The sequence below is a fragment of the Piliocolobus tephrosceles genome, chromosome 4, assembly GCF_002776525.5.
Source record: "Piliocolobus tephrosceles isolate RC106 chromosome 4, ASM277652v3, whole genome shotgun sequence".
Taxonomy (NCBI): Eukaryota; Metazoa; Chordata; class Mammalia; order Primates; family Cercopithecidae; genus Piliocolobus; species Piliocolobus tephrosceles.
This window is the reverse complement of record NC_045437.1, coordinates 110838638-110853000: the sequence shown is the minus strand read 5'-3', so window position 1 is coordinate 110853000 and position 14363 is coordinate 110838638. Positions and strand designations below refer to the sequence as shown.

The 14363-nt window shown below is 41.4% G+C and overlaps 1 protein-coding gene across 1 annotated transcript in view; it reads right to left on the bottom strand.

Moving 5' to 3' along the window:
* Window positions 1-14363, bottom strand: part of RNF130 (ring finger protein 130) — a 109225-nt gene that overhangs the window by 40464 nt on the left and 54398 nt on the right. The window contains exon 3 of the mRNA XM_023193656.1: window positions 12361-12611. Within this exon, the coding sequence (XP_023049424.1) occupies window positions 12361-12611 (251 nt within the window). The remainder of the gene's footprint in view (window positions 1-12360; window positions 12612-14363) is intronic.

Here is a 14363-nt window from a genome sequence, read left to right as displayed (position 1 = left end):
GGGAGACAAAGCAAGACTTCGTCTCAATAAAAAAAAAAAAAAAGAAAGAAAGAAGTGAAGTGAGTTTCTTGTAGGTAGCATATGGTTGTGTCATGGTTTTCAAAGATTTCATTTCACCAGTTTATGTCTTTTAAGTGGTGAAATTTAATCTGCTTACATCCAAGGTTATTATTGGTAGGTGAGGACTTATTCCTGTCAATTTTTAATTGCCTTCTGGTTGTTTCATATATCCTTTGTTACTTTTGTTCTCTGCTACTGTTTATCATCAAGGTTTGGTGGTTTACTGTAGTGGTAAGATTTGATTCCTTTCTCTTTGTCCTTTGTGTATCTGCTCTCTACCAGTGAGTTTCATACTCTTGCATGTCTTCCTGGTAGTGAATACTATCTTTCCCAGATGTAAAACTCTCTCAAGATGTATAACTTTCTCAATTTTTGTCTATTTCACCCCCATTTCTGAAGGATGGCTTTGATGGACACAATATTCTTTCTTGGCTAGCAATTTTCTGCTTTAAGCACTTTAATTCTATCATTCCATTCTCTCCTGGGCTGTAAGATTTCTGTAGAAAAATCTGTTTTTAGTCTAATAGGGATTCCCTTATGTGACTTAATGCTGTTCTCTTGCTGTTTTGTGAACTCTCCCACTCTTGACAATTTGACTATAATGTGACACAGGATGTTTTCGGATTTACTCTTTGGGAACCACTGGGTTACCTAGATCTGGTGTCCATATATCTCCATAGACTTACGAAGTTTTCAGATTTTATCAAATAGACTTTTAATGCCTTTCCCCTTCTCTCCTTCTGGAACACCCATAATACAAATATCTGCTTGCCTAATGTTCCATAAGTTTTGTAAGCGTGCTTCATTATTTTTCATTCTTATTTCTTGTCTCTGACTTGTTAATTTCAAATAACCGATCTTCAAGTTGAGAGATTCTTATGTATGATCGAGTTTGCTGTTGAAATTCTTCATTGTATGTTTATTTTCATTCACTGAATTCTTTAGCTGCAGGATTTGATTCTTACTTCTCTTTTGTTCGATTTCCTGTTCATATTGTGAACTGTTTCCCCAACTCTGTTGATGTCTATACATGTTTTCTTCTATCTCTCTGAGTTTCCATATGATCATAATTTTGAATTCCTTTTCTGGCAATTTATTGAGGTTTTTCCCATTGTAGTGTGTTACCAGGGAATTAGGTTCCTTTGATGGCGTCATATTTCCTTATTTCATGTTTCTTGTGTCCCTGTGTTGATGTCTGTGCATCTGGTGGAGCAAACACTTCTTTCAAATTTTCTAGAGTGGTTCTCATGAAGAAAGATTTTCACCTACAGTTTAGTCTTAGTGTGCCAGTTGGGAAGGGTGTGGTGACTATGTTTCTGGATAGGTGAAGTGGTACAGTGTTTGTGCAGTTTCAGCTGAACTCAACATCAGCAGTAACCATGGGTGCCTCAGTGGTATAGGCTGTGGATGTTTGTGGCAGTGGTGTAAGTTGTTATCCTTTCAAAGGCCTTTGGGGACCTACTATTCTTGCTTTCCCCACTATGAGGAGACTTGGCCAAAGTGATCCCTGTTGGTGTGAAGTCTGATGTTACCTACAAGCAGCTGCAGCAGCACTGGATTCCAGGAGCACGTGCTCAGAATGACTATGGGACCATGTCCTAGGCTCAGTCTCACAAATCTATTTGTGGCACCTGTGGCAAAGTAGGATATATGTTACCCGCACGGTCAGGATCTGTGACTGTGAGGTACTCACTAGTAGCTTGGACCTAAGGGTCTACATTGTGGCCGTGATTCTATCCCTGGGAGTTAGGGCGTAACACTGGCCTGACTAGGTAGAACGGGCATTCTGGAAGTTTGGGTCAAGGGTCTGGCTGCAATTCAGGAACACGAGACAGCAGGGCTCAGTGGCAACTAGGGTCCCACGGAATGAAGCACCATACGCTATTGACTATAGACCCTCAGATGGTAGGGCCCAGCAGTATCTTAGATCTGTGAAGTCCAGTGCAATGACAGCAAGTATCCCAGCTGTTGTGTGGACCCAGCATGGGAGGGGAGGATAGCACAGTGATAATTCCACTCTCCAAGAGGAAGGTTATCTAAGCAGCTGAGCTCCTTGAAGACTAGCACAGGTTCAAGCAAGCAGGGTACTAGAGTTCTGTGGCCTGTAAGGGCAACGTGTCTCAGCTCAGTCACTGCTCTATTTCTCTGGGACATGGTGTACTACATCAACTCATTCCTGGCATGCACAACAGCTCAGTTTGGCCAAGGCATCAATTCCTCAAAGGATAAGTGCTGCTTCAGCTCAGGCCCAGGGGGCATACTCTTTTGGGTGGGCCAGGCACCATTTCCCTGGGATGCTGGGAGCTGCTTCAGCTTAGGTACTGGGATGTGTGATCACTCTGGAGGGCCAATGCACCACTTCCTGGGATGCATGGCGCTGCTTCAACTGAGGCACTGGGGAGGCATGATTGCTCTGAGTGTTCAAGGTACTGTTTTCCCAAAATGCAGGACACTGCTTCAGCTCCCATCCAAATCTGTGGGGGAAAGGATAGGTGGAGTGGCTCCATCTCTGCTTGGCACCTCAAGAACAGAGCCAACAGTTGCACCCAGCTCAGCTTACAGACGTGGGGCCACTGTGCTGGGGTTGTTTGGTGGCAGCTTAGCCTCAGGAACAAAGGGAAGCCATGACTACTCGCCCCTGGAGCAAGACATACTTCAGTCACAGCTCCAATTACAAGATGGTATAGCATAGCAGCTGTGTGGGCTGCCGGGGTTGGGGCACGGTGCCAGTTCCTTCTCTGTGGGGTACACAGCCAGGTGGACTCAGCTGGGCTTAGTGCCTGTGAGGACTGGTGGGAACCCCAGTGGTGAGGTCTGCAGGTACCCACAGTGTTGAAGGGGCTGCTGGGATCCTCTCACTTACCTCCTCACCACAGTGAGTTCTTCCTGGTTCCCAGCTGATCCTGGTTAGAGAATGGGACAGTAGAGGCCCAGCGTTTCCTTCCCATCTCTCTGTGGCTATCTCTGTGGCTATCTGAGACGTCTGCGCTCTCAGAGCTTCTGTCATTCCTCGGATGCACTTCTGTACTCTCCCTCTGTTATTTTCATTAAGTTGTTTATTTATTGTTCAGGCTTTTCTTGTGAGGAGGACAAGTTCTAAGGATTTCTAATGGGTCATTTTCCTAAGGTAACTCAGATCTGGGTTATTATTATTATTATTATTAAGGAATTTGAGGAGATTTTACAAGAATCTCACTGCTTCCATGTTGTTCAGATCAGAATTCTACCGAAGAGTTTTGAACAGAAAAGTTCCTGATGCTATCTGAGGCTTGGAGAACGAAAATCTTGCCTCCACAGGAGGCCCAGGTAGGGTCTCTAATAGTTCAGAGACAAGAAGAGCCTGAATTAGGCAAGTAGCAGTAGGGAAATAAAGAAGAACACAAAGTCAAGAAAAATTCAGCAGGCAAAACCAACAGAACCTCATGACTGACACGGAGGCACGCACGAAGTGGGGGGTTTGAGGAGAGGTACCCCCAGACTTCTGGCTTGGTGACGAGCGTGTGAGAGTGCCTGCCATCACACTGCATTATGGAATAGCCAAAAGCAGAGAGCAGGTGCTGGTGGTGGCAGTTCAGTCTTCAGCAAGCTGATGTGAATGCATATAGGGTATCTAATCAGAGACCTACAAATATTTAGATATATCATATTTTCCACCTCTGAACTTTGAACACCTCTTACAGCAAAAGGACAAAATATCTCTTCTCTGTGTTAGGTATTAATGTCAATACCTTCACTGTAATTTTTCTTTGGACTTAGCTTCAATATTACTACCTTCTTCTGAATTATCCTTTGAGTTTTTAATCAGTCCTTCAACATTTCCCATCACTTTGTGACAGGTAAACCTGTGACAGGTGTAAGTGTCTATGTATGTGTGTATAATCTGATCTCTTACTGGAATCTGTCTAAAAGCCACTATTTTTTAAAAATAATTTTTCATTCTAAGTCTATCTGCATCCTGCTAACTCTCAAGTACCTAAGATGAGGTACAAAATTCTTTCATGAAGATCGCTTTTTATTAAGGTCTCTTACCTTCACCTAAATTCCATGCCATTAAGCCACTGTTTTTCAAGGTGTGGTCCATGGGACAGATGCATTAAATCTACCTTGAATGCTTAATAATGTATAATAATAAAATTGATACTAACTAAGGTTTATTCAGTACATACCATGTGCTAGGTACTGTTCTAAGCCCTTCACAAGTACTGACTCATATTATCGTCACAATCATTTTATGGGAAAAGAACTATATTATCCCATTTTACAGAAGAGGAGATTGACGCAGAGATTAAATAATTTGCCCACATCAAAAGCTAGTAAGTAGGCCCTATCCAGACTTGCTGAATTAAGGGGAGGAAAGATCTTGGAAATTTGCAATTTTAAAAAGTGCTCCCGCCCCTAAAAGGAGCTCTCACATGATTCTTTTGTATACTAAAGTTGAGACTCACTAAACTAAGTACAAACCCTAGTTTCAAAGCATTTTCCCGCACACATGCTACCCACTTACTGATATTCTCCATACTTCACACTGTGCCCTAATCCTTTAATAAAAAAACTCCTCAAATTTACATCTCATCACACACAGAGTGTTAGAAATGACAAAACCACAGAAAGGCATCATTTTACAAAGGAGAAAAACCAAGTCTCAGAAAGAGGTGAGGTGATCTGTCTGAAGTTACTAAAAGTATTCAGACTAGGACCATAGATCTTCTTTCTACTCCAGTTCTTCCTCCACTGTAAAATGCTGAAAAGACTTTGTATAGCACACAGCTTGAGGGGTTCGTTAGGGGCCAGATTATCTTATCTCATCTGGTCAAAGCTACAACAATAAACACTATTCCATATTTGAAATCAAAGTGGCAAAATGTTTGAATTGGTAGAAAACAAGTTACAACAATTCATACGACTTAATCTAACAGGAATAGTTTGTTCAAAGCCAGATGGTTCAGAGTATATTAAGGATAGGTCACTTGGATGAAATTCATCTCAGGTTTCACCATTCAGTAATCAGAACTCTCCCACAGAATTAGAGTAAGTCTGTTATCTGCACAGAGTAGGGTTTTCTTCTTGTAAACACTAGGGAAATCTAGGTATAGGATCTTTCCCCAATGCAAAGTGCCTTGTAGTCTTCACCCTCCTTCATTCATTCACCACCACTTTTTTCCATTTTTTTCCTCAAAAGAAGCATCTGTTAACTCTTTTCCAAGAAACCATCTGCCTGTGCCCGGATCACTCCTCTCCTCTCTACATAACCTTATTTTATTAACATCATCTTCCTTTGTTCTTCAGTATTTCCTCCTTTCATAGCTCCTTCTCCCTAAGTCTCTCGCATCAGAAAAGAATCGTATATCACTCCACTGCTAAAAAAATGTACTGATGGCCTGGCATGGTGGCTAACGCCTGTAATCCCAGCACTTTGGGAGGCCAAGGCAGGCGGATCACCTGTGGTCAGGAGGTCGAAACCAGCCTGGCCAACATGACAAAACCCCGTCTCTACTAAAAATACAAAAATTAGTCGGGTGTGGTGGTGGGTGCCTGCAATTCCAGCTACTCGGGAGGCTGAGGCAGGAGAATGGCCTGAACCTGGGAGGCAGAGGTTGCAGTCAGCTGTTATCGAGCCATTGTACTCCAGCCTGGGCAACAGAACAAGACTCGGTCTCAAAAAAAAAAAAACAGTACTGATTACAGAATCAAGTCTAACTTTCTTATGTGATTCATGCCCTTCATAGTCTAGTGACAATTTATTCATCTAATATCAGTTCGACAGTCACAAGTCTCCTGCCCACTCTTCCTGATGTTCCAGTCATTCAACTCTTTCATCTCTCTGTGGAAAATGATCCGTTTGCCTGACTCTCCTTCATCTTCATCTGATGAAGTCTTATTCATCCTTTAAAATTCACCTCCAAGGTCACTACCTACCTTCTCTGTGAAGTGTCCTTGACTCACTGAGAGTAACATCATTCTGCCCCCAAAGAATAACTCTTATACCACACAGTATTTTGACTGCATCTGTCATTCGAACAGAAGGTAAGCTCATTCTTGAATTCATTTAAATATTTACTGAGGCAGTGTGATGTGCCAGGCCCCATGCTAAACCCCAAAGGATATAGAAATGAATCATCTTCCGAAGACTATGATCTTAAGAGCATATTTTGTGCTTCAAAAAAAAAAATCAGATCTGAAGCCTCTGACATGTAATATTTAGAAGGTATATAATATAGTCTCTGTATATGAAAAGTGTTATTTACTTACAAAATAGCAGGATATTAAAAAGAAGGTATCAGAGTATCTGCAGTATCTTTGAAAAACTGGTAAGATAATAACTTCTCAGCTCAAACATCTATTTCCCCTTTCCAGTTCTTTTGGAACTGTTAATCCTTAAGAAACATAATGAACAAAATTCACTCTGCCATCCAAAATGACAAAAGAAGTCTGTTTTGGGGCAATATAATCCTTTTCTGTAGGACAAATCTTGGCAGTATATACAATACTTCCTCTCTCCCAATTTGGAAGAAAAAAAAAAAAACCTTTTGAACCCACCATTTTTCAAAGATTAACTGTACTCATGCGAACTTTTAGCTTTTCTCTGACACAGGAATGTTCCACGTATTTCCACACCCCCTGACAGGCAAATGCATTCTCCAATTAGCTACTCACTGACCTTTCATGATGAAAATAGGCAATAGGAGTGTACTTCATTTCAGCAACCCTGAGATATTTATAAAGTCAAACAATATTATATACACATGTTATGGCAGGAAGCTTTTACAACTTTTAAATACTTTAAAAAGCATATTCATTTTCACTGGGAAGTTTTAAGAATACATTCTAAATTCAGGAGTCCATTAAGTTGTAGAATATTTTACATCTGCCCCATTCCTAAACAGTAAAATGAAAACTTCATCGTTCTGCTTTAGAAACCAAATTTGACCACTTTGAAATTAAAGGTGCAATATTAACCATGTAACTGTTAAACATTTTACATGTTTCAGAAAATCCTTAAGCATTCATTCAAAATAAAGGTAACAAACATCTACCTTTTGTGTAAAGTAACTATCACTGACTTAATTCGACAGTGACATTTAAGTTTACCATCAGTGGGAATCTGAACTATCTAGACCTACAGATAGTAATTAGATGCATTCTGACAGTTTTCCAGGAAGAGCAAACCACAGACACTCAGCCATGAACTGAAAAGCCAAAGCATTAGATTCTTATATCACACGTAAAATGTTCTCAATTGTGAGCATTTTACTATGCTTAGAAAGTTATTTACAATGCATGGACCTCTTTGGCAACATGTTCTACGGGAAGAACTGCTTCATGATAACAGTTTGTGGGGGCCGGGTGTGGAGGTTCATGCCTTAATTCCAGCACTTTGGGAGGCTAAGGCAGGAGTATCACATGAGGTTGGGAGTTTGAGACCAGCCTGGCCAACATGGTGAAATCCCATCTCTCCTAAAAACACAAAAATTAGCCAGGCATGGTGACGAGTCCCAGCTACTCGGGAGACTGAGGCAGGAGAATTGCTTGAGACCAGGAAACAGAGGTTGCAGTGAGCCAAGATTGCGTCAGTGCACTCCAGCCTGAGTGACAGAGCGAGACCCAGTCTCAAAAAACAAAAACAAAAACAGTTTGTGGGAGAAAATCAGAGTCTGTCCTTAAACTCACTGGTTTTCCTTTGCTAATATTCTGGCTTCTCTTTTAAAATAGCCAAAGGTTTCAACCAGTCTAGCTGCTGCCACCTTCTTATTAAACTTTAATAAGCTAAGCTTTTTAAGCCACATAAAAATTTCATCAAGCATTTGTCAACCTTAGGGAAAACGGAAGTAGGAAAAAAGGTCAGAACATCACTTTCCACCACAGTAGCTAGCATCTGGAGAGAGACGCTTTGGAAGGATCCTGCATGCAGTCAGCCGCAAAATAAATGCTAGGAAACAAGCTCGCTGTTTGTGGCCTGCACCAGATGGCGATTACGTTTACTCCTTCATCACCCGCAGGCCCCACACTGGGTGCTAATTAAAGCACTATCTTCCAATAGCAGGCTCCTGGGACAACTGTGAGCCTTTGTTCCAATGTCCTCGGGGTGTATTGCATGCAGTCCACTACTACAGGCCTGCCTGTCAAGAACACCATTTCAGAGCAGCTCCTTATCATTTTACTTTCAGTGTTTCATATGTCAACATATTTTAAAAACAAATCTTTAGTGTTTTTTTTTTTTTTTAAACTAAACTATTACATGCTATAGGAGGGAAAAGGAGGTGGGCTGTCTGGGGTCCTCAAGACATGAGAAACCGATGGTGGGTTCCAAGCTTCCTTACTTCCCCCATAGATCCCTGACAATGTGCTGCAGAAGCCTCCAACCTGGAACTGCCAACAGGACCAGAGCACCCCCACCACCCCGCCCCACAAAAAGCCAAGAAAAGCCCAACTCCTCTAGCCAAAGTACCAGGAGAAGAACGGCCTAACATCAGAAAACACCTGCGTAATACTCATTCTACTCCAGCCAGGCGCCAAGGGAAAAATCACAATCCCCCTCCCACCCTGGTCTCACAGAGCTCAGTGGGAATAGGCTCTCCCAGCCCGGCTCCTCAGGAAGGAAAACTGTGCACACTGGTCTAATTAACATCCAGAGAACACGCCACCCAACAGCAGAATATTTTTTCCAAGCACCAAAGAAACACTGACTAAGACAAACCACATCTTAGATCATAAAACCTCAAGAAACAGAAGGGGACTGAAATCATAGAGTATTTCTCTGAGCATAATGGAATCACACTAGAAATCAGTAACACTAAGATAATAGTAAAATCTTGGCAGGGCACGGTGGCTCACACCTGTAATCCCAGCACTTTGGGAGGCCGAGGTAGGAGGATCGCTTGAGGTCAGGAGTTCAAGACCAGCCTGGGAAACACAGTGAAACCTCATCTCTACAAAAAAATACAAGTTAGCCAGACATGGTGGCATACGTCCATAATCCCAGCTACTCGGGAGGCAGAGGTAAGAGAATCACTTGAACCCGGGAGGTGGAGGTTACACAGAGCTGAGATCATACCGGTGCACTCAGGAAAGGAGTAAACATAATGAAGGAGTAAACGTAATCGCCATCGGGTGCAGGCCACAAACAGCGAGCTTGTTTCCTAGTATTTATTTTTAGTAGAGACGGAGTTTCACCGTGTTAGCCAGGATGGTCTCGATCTCCTGACCTCGTGGCTTGCAGTCTGTATTTTGTTTTGTTCAACCTCTTAACAAGGTCTTCGAAAAGCAAAAATTTCTACTTTTTATGAAGTTTATTAATTTTTTCTTTTATGAATTGTGCTTTTGGTGTCAAGTCTAAAAACTCTTTACTTATCCCTAGATATCCCAAAGATTTTCTACTATTTTTCCTGAAAGTTTTATATTATGTTTTACATTTAAGTCTGTGATTAGTTTATTTGAAGCCTTTGCTGTTTTCTAAAGTAAGAATTAAGTGCTATAAATTTCTCTCTCAACCCTTCTTTAAAGTTGTGCCTCACATATTTTGATATGCTATATTTTCACATTTTCATTCAGTCCTATGTATTTTTTTCTTTTGAGACTTCTTTTATCTATACATCATTGCTGAATTTCCAGTAGTTTAGAGATTTTACTTTTTTTTTCTCCTTTTGAGAGAGGGTCTTACTCTGTCACCCAGGCTGGAGTGCAGTGCCACGATCACGGCTCACTGCAGCCTCTGCTTCCCAGGTTCAAGCAATTCTCATGCTTCAGCCTCCTGAATGGATGGGGCTACAGGCGCACGGAACCTTGCCCAGCTAAGTTTTTGTGTTTTTAGTAGAGATGGGGTTTGCCATGTTGGCCGGGCTGGTCTTGAACTCCTGACCTCAAGTGATCCACCCACCTTGGCTTCCCAAAGTGCCGGTATTACAGATGTGAGCCACTGCGCCCGGCCCGTGATTCCACCTATTTAACATTCTTGAAATGACAAAACTATAGAGATGAGAAACCGATGAGCGGCAGATTAGGGAAGGGGTTTGGTTATAAAAGAGCAGCACAAGGGACCCTTGTGACGGAACTGGTCTGTATCCTGACTGCGACAAGCAGCACAAGGGGACTCTTGTAACGGAACTGGTCTGTATCTTGACCGTGATGTTGGTCACGTCAATCTACACATGCCACAAAACTGCACAGACTAAAGACAGACACACACACACACAAATAAGTACAAATTAAACTGGAGAGGTGGGGAGATTTCAGTGTATTCAGGAAGATCAGTGGATTGTATCCATGCCAATTTCCAGGTTATGATACTGACCACAGTTACACAAGATGTTGTTACTCAGGGAGAAAATGAGTGAAGGGGATAAGAGACCTCTTTGTATTTGTATTATCTCTTACAAATGCAAGCAAATCTACATTTTCCCGAAATGCATATAACCTGAAACTAATCATGAAGGAACATAAGACATCAGATAAACTCAAATAGAAAATAATCGATCTGTACTCTTCAGAAACGTCAATGTCATAAAACCAAGTAAGAAGAGACAACTGAATGCAAAATCCAATGAGCTCCAATCAATCCAGGATTTTCTCTGCTATAAAGGTCATTATTGAGCCAGTTTTACAAAACCCAAGAAAGGTCTATCAATCAGACAATGTATTATATCAGTGCTAATTTACTGATTTTGATAACCACACTATGGTTATGTAAGAGAATGTTCTTGTTTTTAAAATATATAACGAAGTATTTAAGGGTAACATGGCATCATATCTCAAACTTACTCTCAAATAGTTTTGTTAAGGTAGATATACAAAGGCTGAGGCTGGTGTTTATACCCATAATCCCAACATTTAGGGAGGCCAAGGTGGGAGGATCGTTTGAGCCCAAGTTTGAGACCAGCCTGGGAAACACTGCAAGACCTGGTCTGTGCAAAAAATTAAAACATTAGCCAGGCATGGTGATGCATACCTTTAGTCCTAGCTACTCAGAAGGTTGAGGCTGGAGGATCGCTTGAGCCCAGGAGTTGGGGCTGCAGTGAGCCATGACTGCCACCACACTCCAGCCTGAGCGACAGGGCAAGGCCCTTCTCTTAAAAAAAATTTTTTTTTAATTAAAAAAGTAGAGATACATAGAAAAGGAAATACAGTAAAACATTAACAGCTGTAGAATCTGAGTGACGGGAATACTTGACACTTACCTTGCACATTTTTGTTAAGTCTAAAATTACAAATATAAAAATTATCAAAATAAAAAAAAGTAAAAGTGCACAGGCAGAGCCTGGCACATAAAGCTTCAATAAACAACAGTGTTTGGGTATTTTATATCTACTTTCAGATGAAGAAAGAAGTTGAGATGCTAAATAAACTGTCCGTCAGGGATGAGGGATCATGGGAAACCGGCGGTACAGGAGGGATGTGAGCTGAGACCGGTTCCATGTCAAAGTCTGTGCTGCTTCCACTAGAAAGAGGAAGGATAAAAATCCCAATGTCCCTGTCCCCACAGGGATTTGAATGTACTGTGTCAGGAGAAGACAGTGTTATACAAAAATTGGCTTCAAACCACTCTCCAAGCAAGTCACTTCGTAGTTTTCCACATGCAAAGTCTAGGATAGGGACCTAACAGCCTGAACCTGGCTCCTAGGGTGGGTATCCTGTCCACAGCACATCAAACAAACTTAAGTTGCCAACTGACAGCCACCGTTTCCAGGCCCTCATACCAGGGAAGCACACTGCTTGTCCTAGGTTTATTCACTCAACCCAAATTCCCTGAGCACCTCAGATGTGCCGTCAATGGAACTTCTAGGATGACTATCTAGAGAAATGTGTTCTGTTGCTCCTCCCCACCTCACCCTTACCAACCATGTCTGAGCTTAGATGACAGAGGTTTTTCATTGATTTCGTTTTCTAAATAGATAATACTTTCCCAGTTCAAAATTCACATGGGAAAGAATTTCACACAGGAAGGGGTAGTGTGAAGTCTCCCTAACCCCCCTCCTAGTTCCCATGTCCAGAAACATCCAAAGTTACTAGTTTAAAAATGCAACTATGTGATATTCTCCAAATTAATAGAATTATCTAGATAATACTATCATATCAAGCTATCTACCTGAATAGACTGTTCTACGTGATCACAGCAAATGTAGTACCCTTTAGGTTATTTTAAATATCCCTTAAATACTTATGTAGACATTTTCAACATATTAAAATGACTGAGTAAGGTAACAACATTTTTTAAAAGAAAAAACATGTTAGTAAGATGCATGGACACGACAGATGTCTGTGAACTCTGGCTGGTAAGAACCAATCACTGTTGAGTACTGAGCTCACCTGGTTCCTGTCACGTGCATTTGTGTACCTGATCTTCTGAATGAAGTAGAATATGAGCCATGCTGAAGAAATAATCATCAAAACAATAAAGGATATTGACACGAAGACTAGAGAGCCACGGCTGAAGTTCTTCGGTGGCATTCGAGTTCCAACAGCTATTGTCATTTGTACAGAGATGTTTTTCTCCAGATAACTCAAAATATCCTTACCCCTCAATTCTGTTATCATGACAGCAATAATATCTCCAGTGCCTGTAATATAAAATAAATATATAACTCAAGTGACATTTAAAATTTATAGAAACATCAAATATATAAACACACTACTTAGGTAACTACACTATCTGGTAATGCAAAGGACATGCGAACTCCACTTCTCAACTGAAATGAAGCTGCAGCTGGGTATGCTGGCACCAAGTGGGAACATGTAATTTGTTGTGTGGTACTTAAGACTTAAACAGACATAAGGCATAGAACGATTGCAGTGTTAAGAACCATATTAACTTGTCTGACAACTACATTTAAAAAAGATTACTAAACCAACCAAATGTGACAACAGACAGCAATATAACATTATACAGCAACAGAAGTGTATCAACATCATGGTAGATTTACACTGTAAAACCTTTTCTATTTTAAAATGATCTTCAGAAAGTCTTAATTCCTTAAGAAATGGAGTAAAGTGCTGTTTTTATAGCATAAATTGGTACTTCTTGCACTAATCTAGGAACATTCATGGAGCACCCACTGACTGTAGAACTAGTGCAAGGAACTAAAACAACTACAGGATACCACGCTTTCTAATCTCACTGAGACACAGGACACACAGCTGGTAACAGAGCTACAAAGTGCCAAATGGTGGTACCTTTTATTAGTGACATCTGAAATTAACTTGGGTCTTACGTCGAGACTTGAGTGGAGTGAGGCTCCTTGCTAGTTTACCCCAGAACTCTTCTGGAAATCAAACGTTCTAGAGACAGGTCCAGGCTTCAACACTCTGGACTAGTTTGCCATCAAAATACCTCCAGCCTCTAACAGTTGTCCAGAAGTCTGCCCACAGTCACAGGCTATGTAAGTTAATTATGACGATGGTCTTAAGTTGCTTTATAGTTACCGAGACCTTTCCCCTATATAATTTCCAGAAGTCGTAACATTAGAGGAATTGAGTATCTATTCCTATGGACAGCAAGAAACTGCTATCCCTTTCCTCCTCCACAAGAAAAATAACTTCCCAGTGTCTTTTAAGAAAACAGAGAAACTTCAGGCCGGGCGCGGTGGCTCAAGCCTGTAATCCCAGCACTTTGGGAGGCTGAGACGGGCGGATCATGAGGTCAGGAGATCAAGACCATCCTGGCTAACACGGTGAAACCCCGTCTCTACTAAAAAATACAAAAAACTAGGCGGGCGAGGCGGAGCTTGCAGTGAGCTGAGATCTGGCCACTGCACTCCAGCCTGGGCCACAGAGCGAGACTCCGTCTCAAAAAAAAAAAAAAAAAGAAAAAGAAAACAGAGAAACTTCTATCAATCTATCAGCAATTGTCCTTTCACAAGCTGAAGCTGCCGGTGGCAACATGTAACTTCTACATGTGCCTTCTCCAGAGAGCCCCTGAGAGGGACTAGGGTCATCAGAAGGGAAATAAATATTTTATTTTGGGAAAGATAAAATTATAACCACTTATTTGAATCTGAATAAGGTTTGTACATACAAATGTAAACCAACAAAACAAACAAGCAAAAGTCCCCAAAACTTGTCCTTTTCAATGCTTCTTCAATGAATAACACACTGAAATATTTTGGTTTTACATGTTTCATTTATCATATTTAGTTAAAAGAACCACTGTGTTACATGCAGTCACAGAAGACTACATGCAACTGAAAAAGAAATTCAACAAGGCTGCGTGCAGTGGCTCATGCCTGTAATCCCAGCACTTTGGGAGGCTGGGGCAGGTGGACTGCTTGAGCTCAGGAGTCCAAGACCAGCCTGGGCAACATGGCGAAACCCTG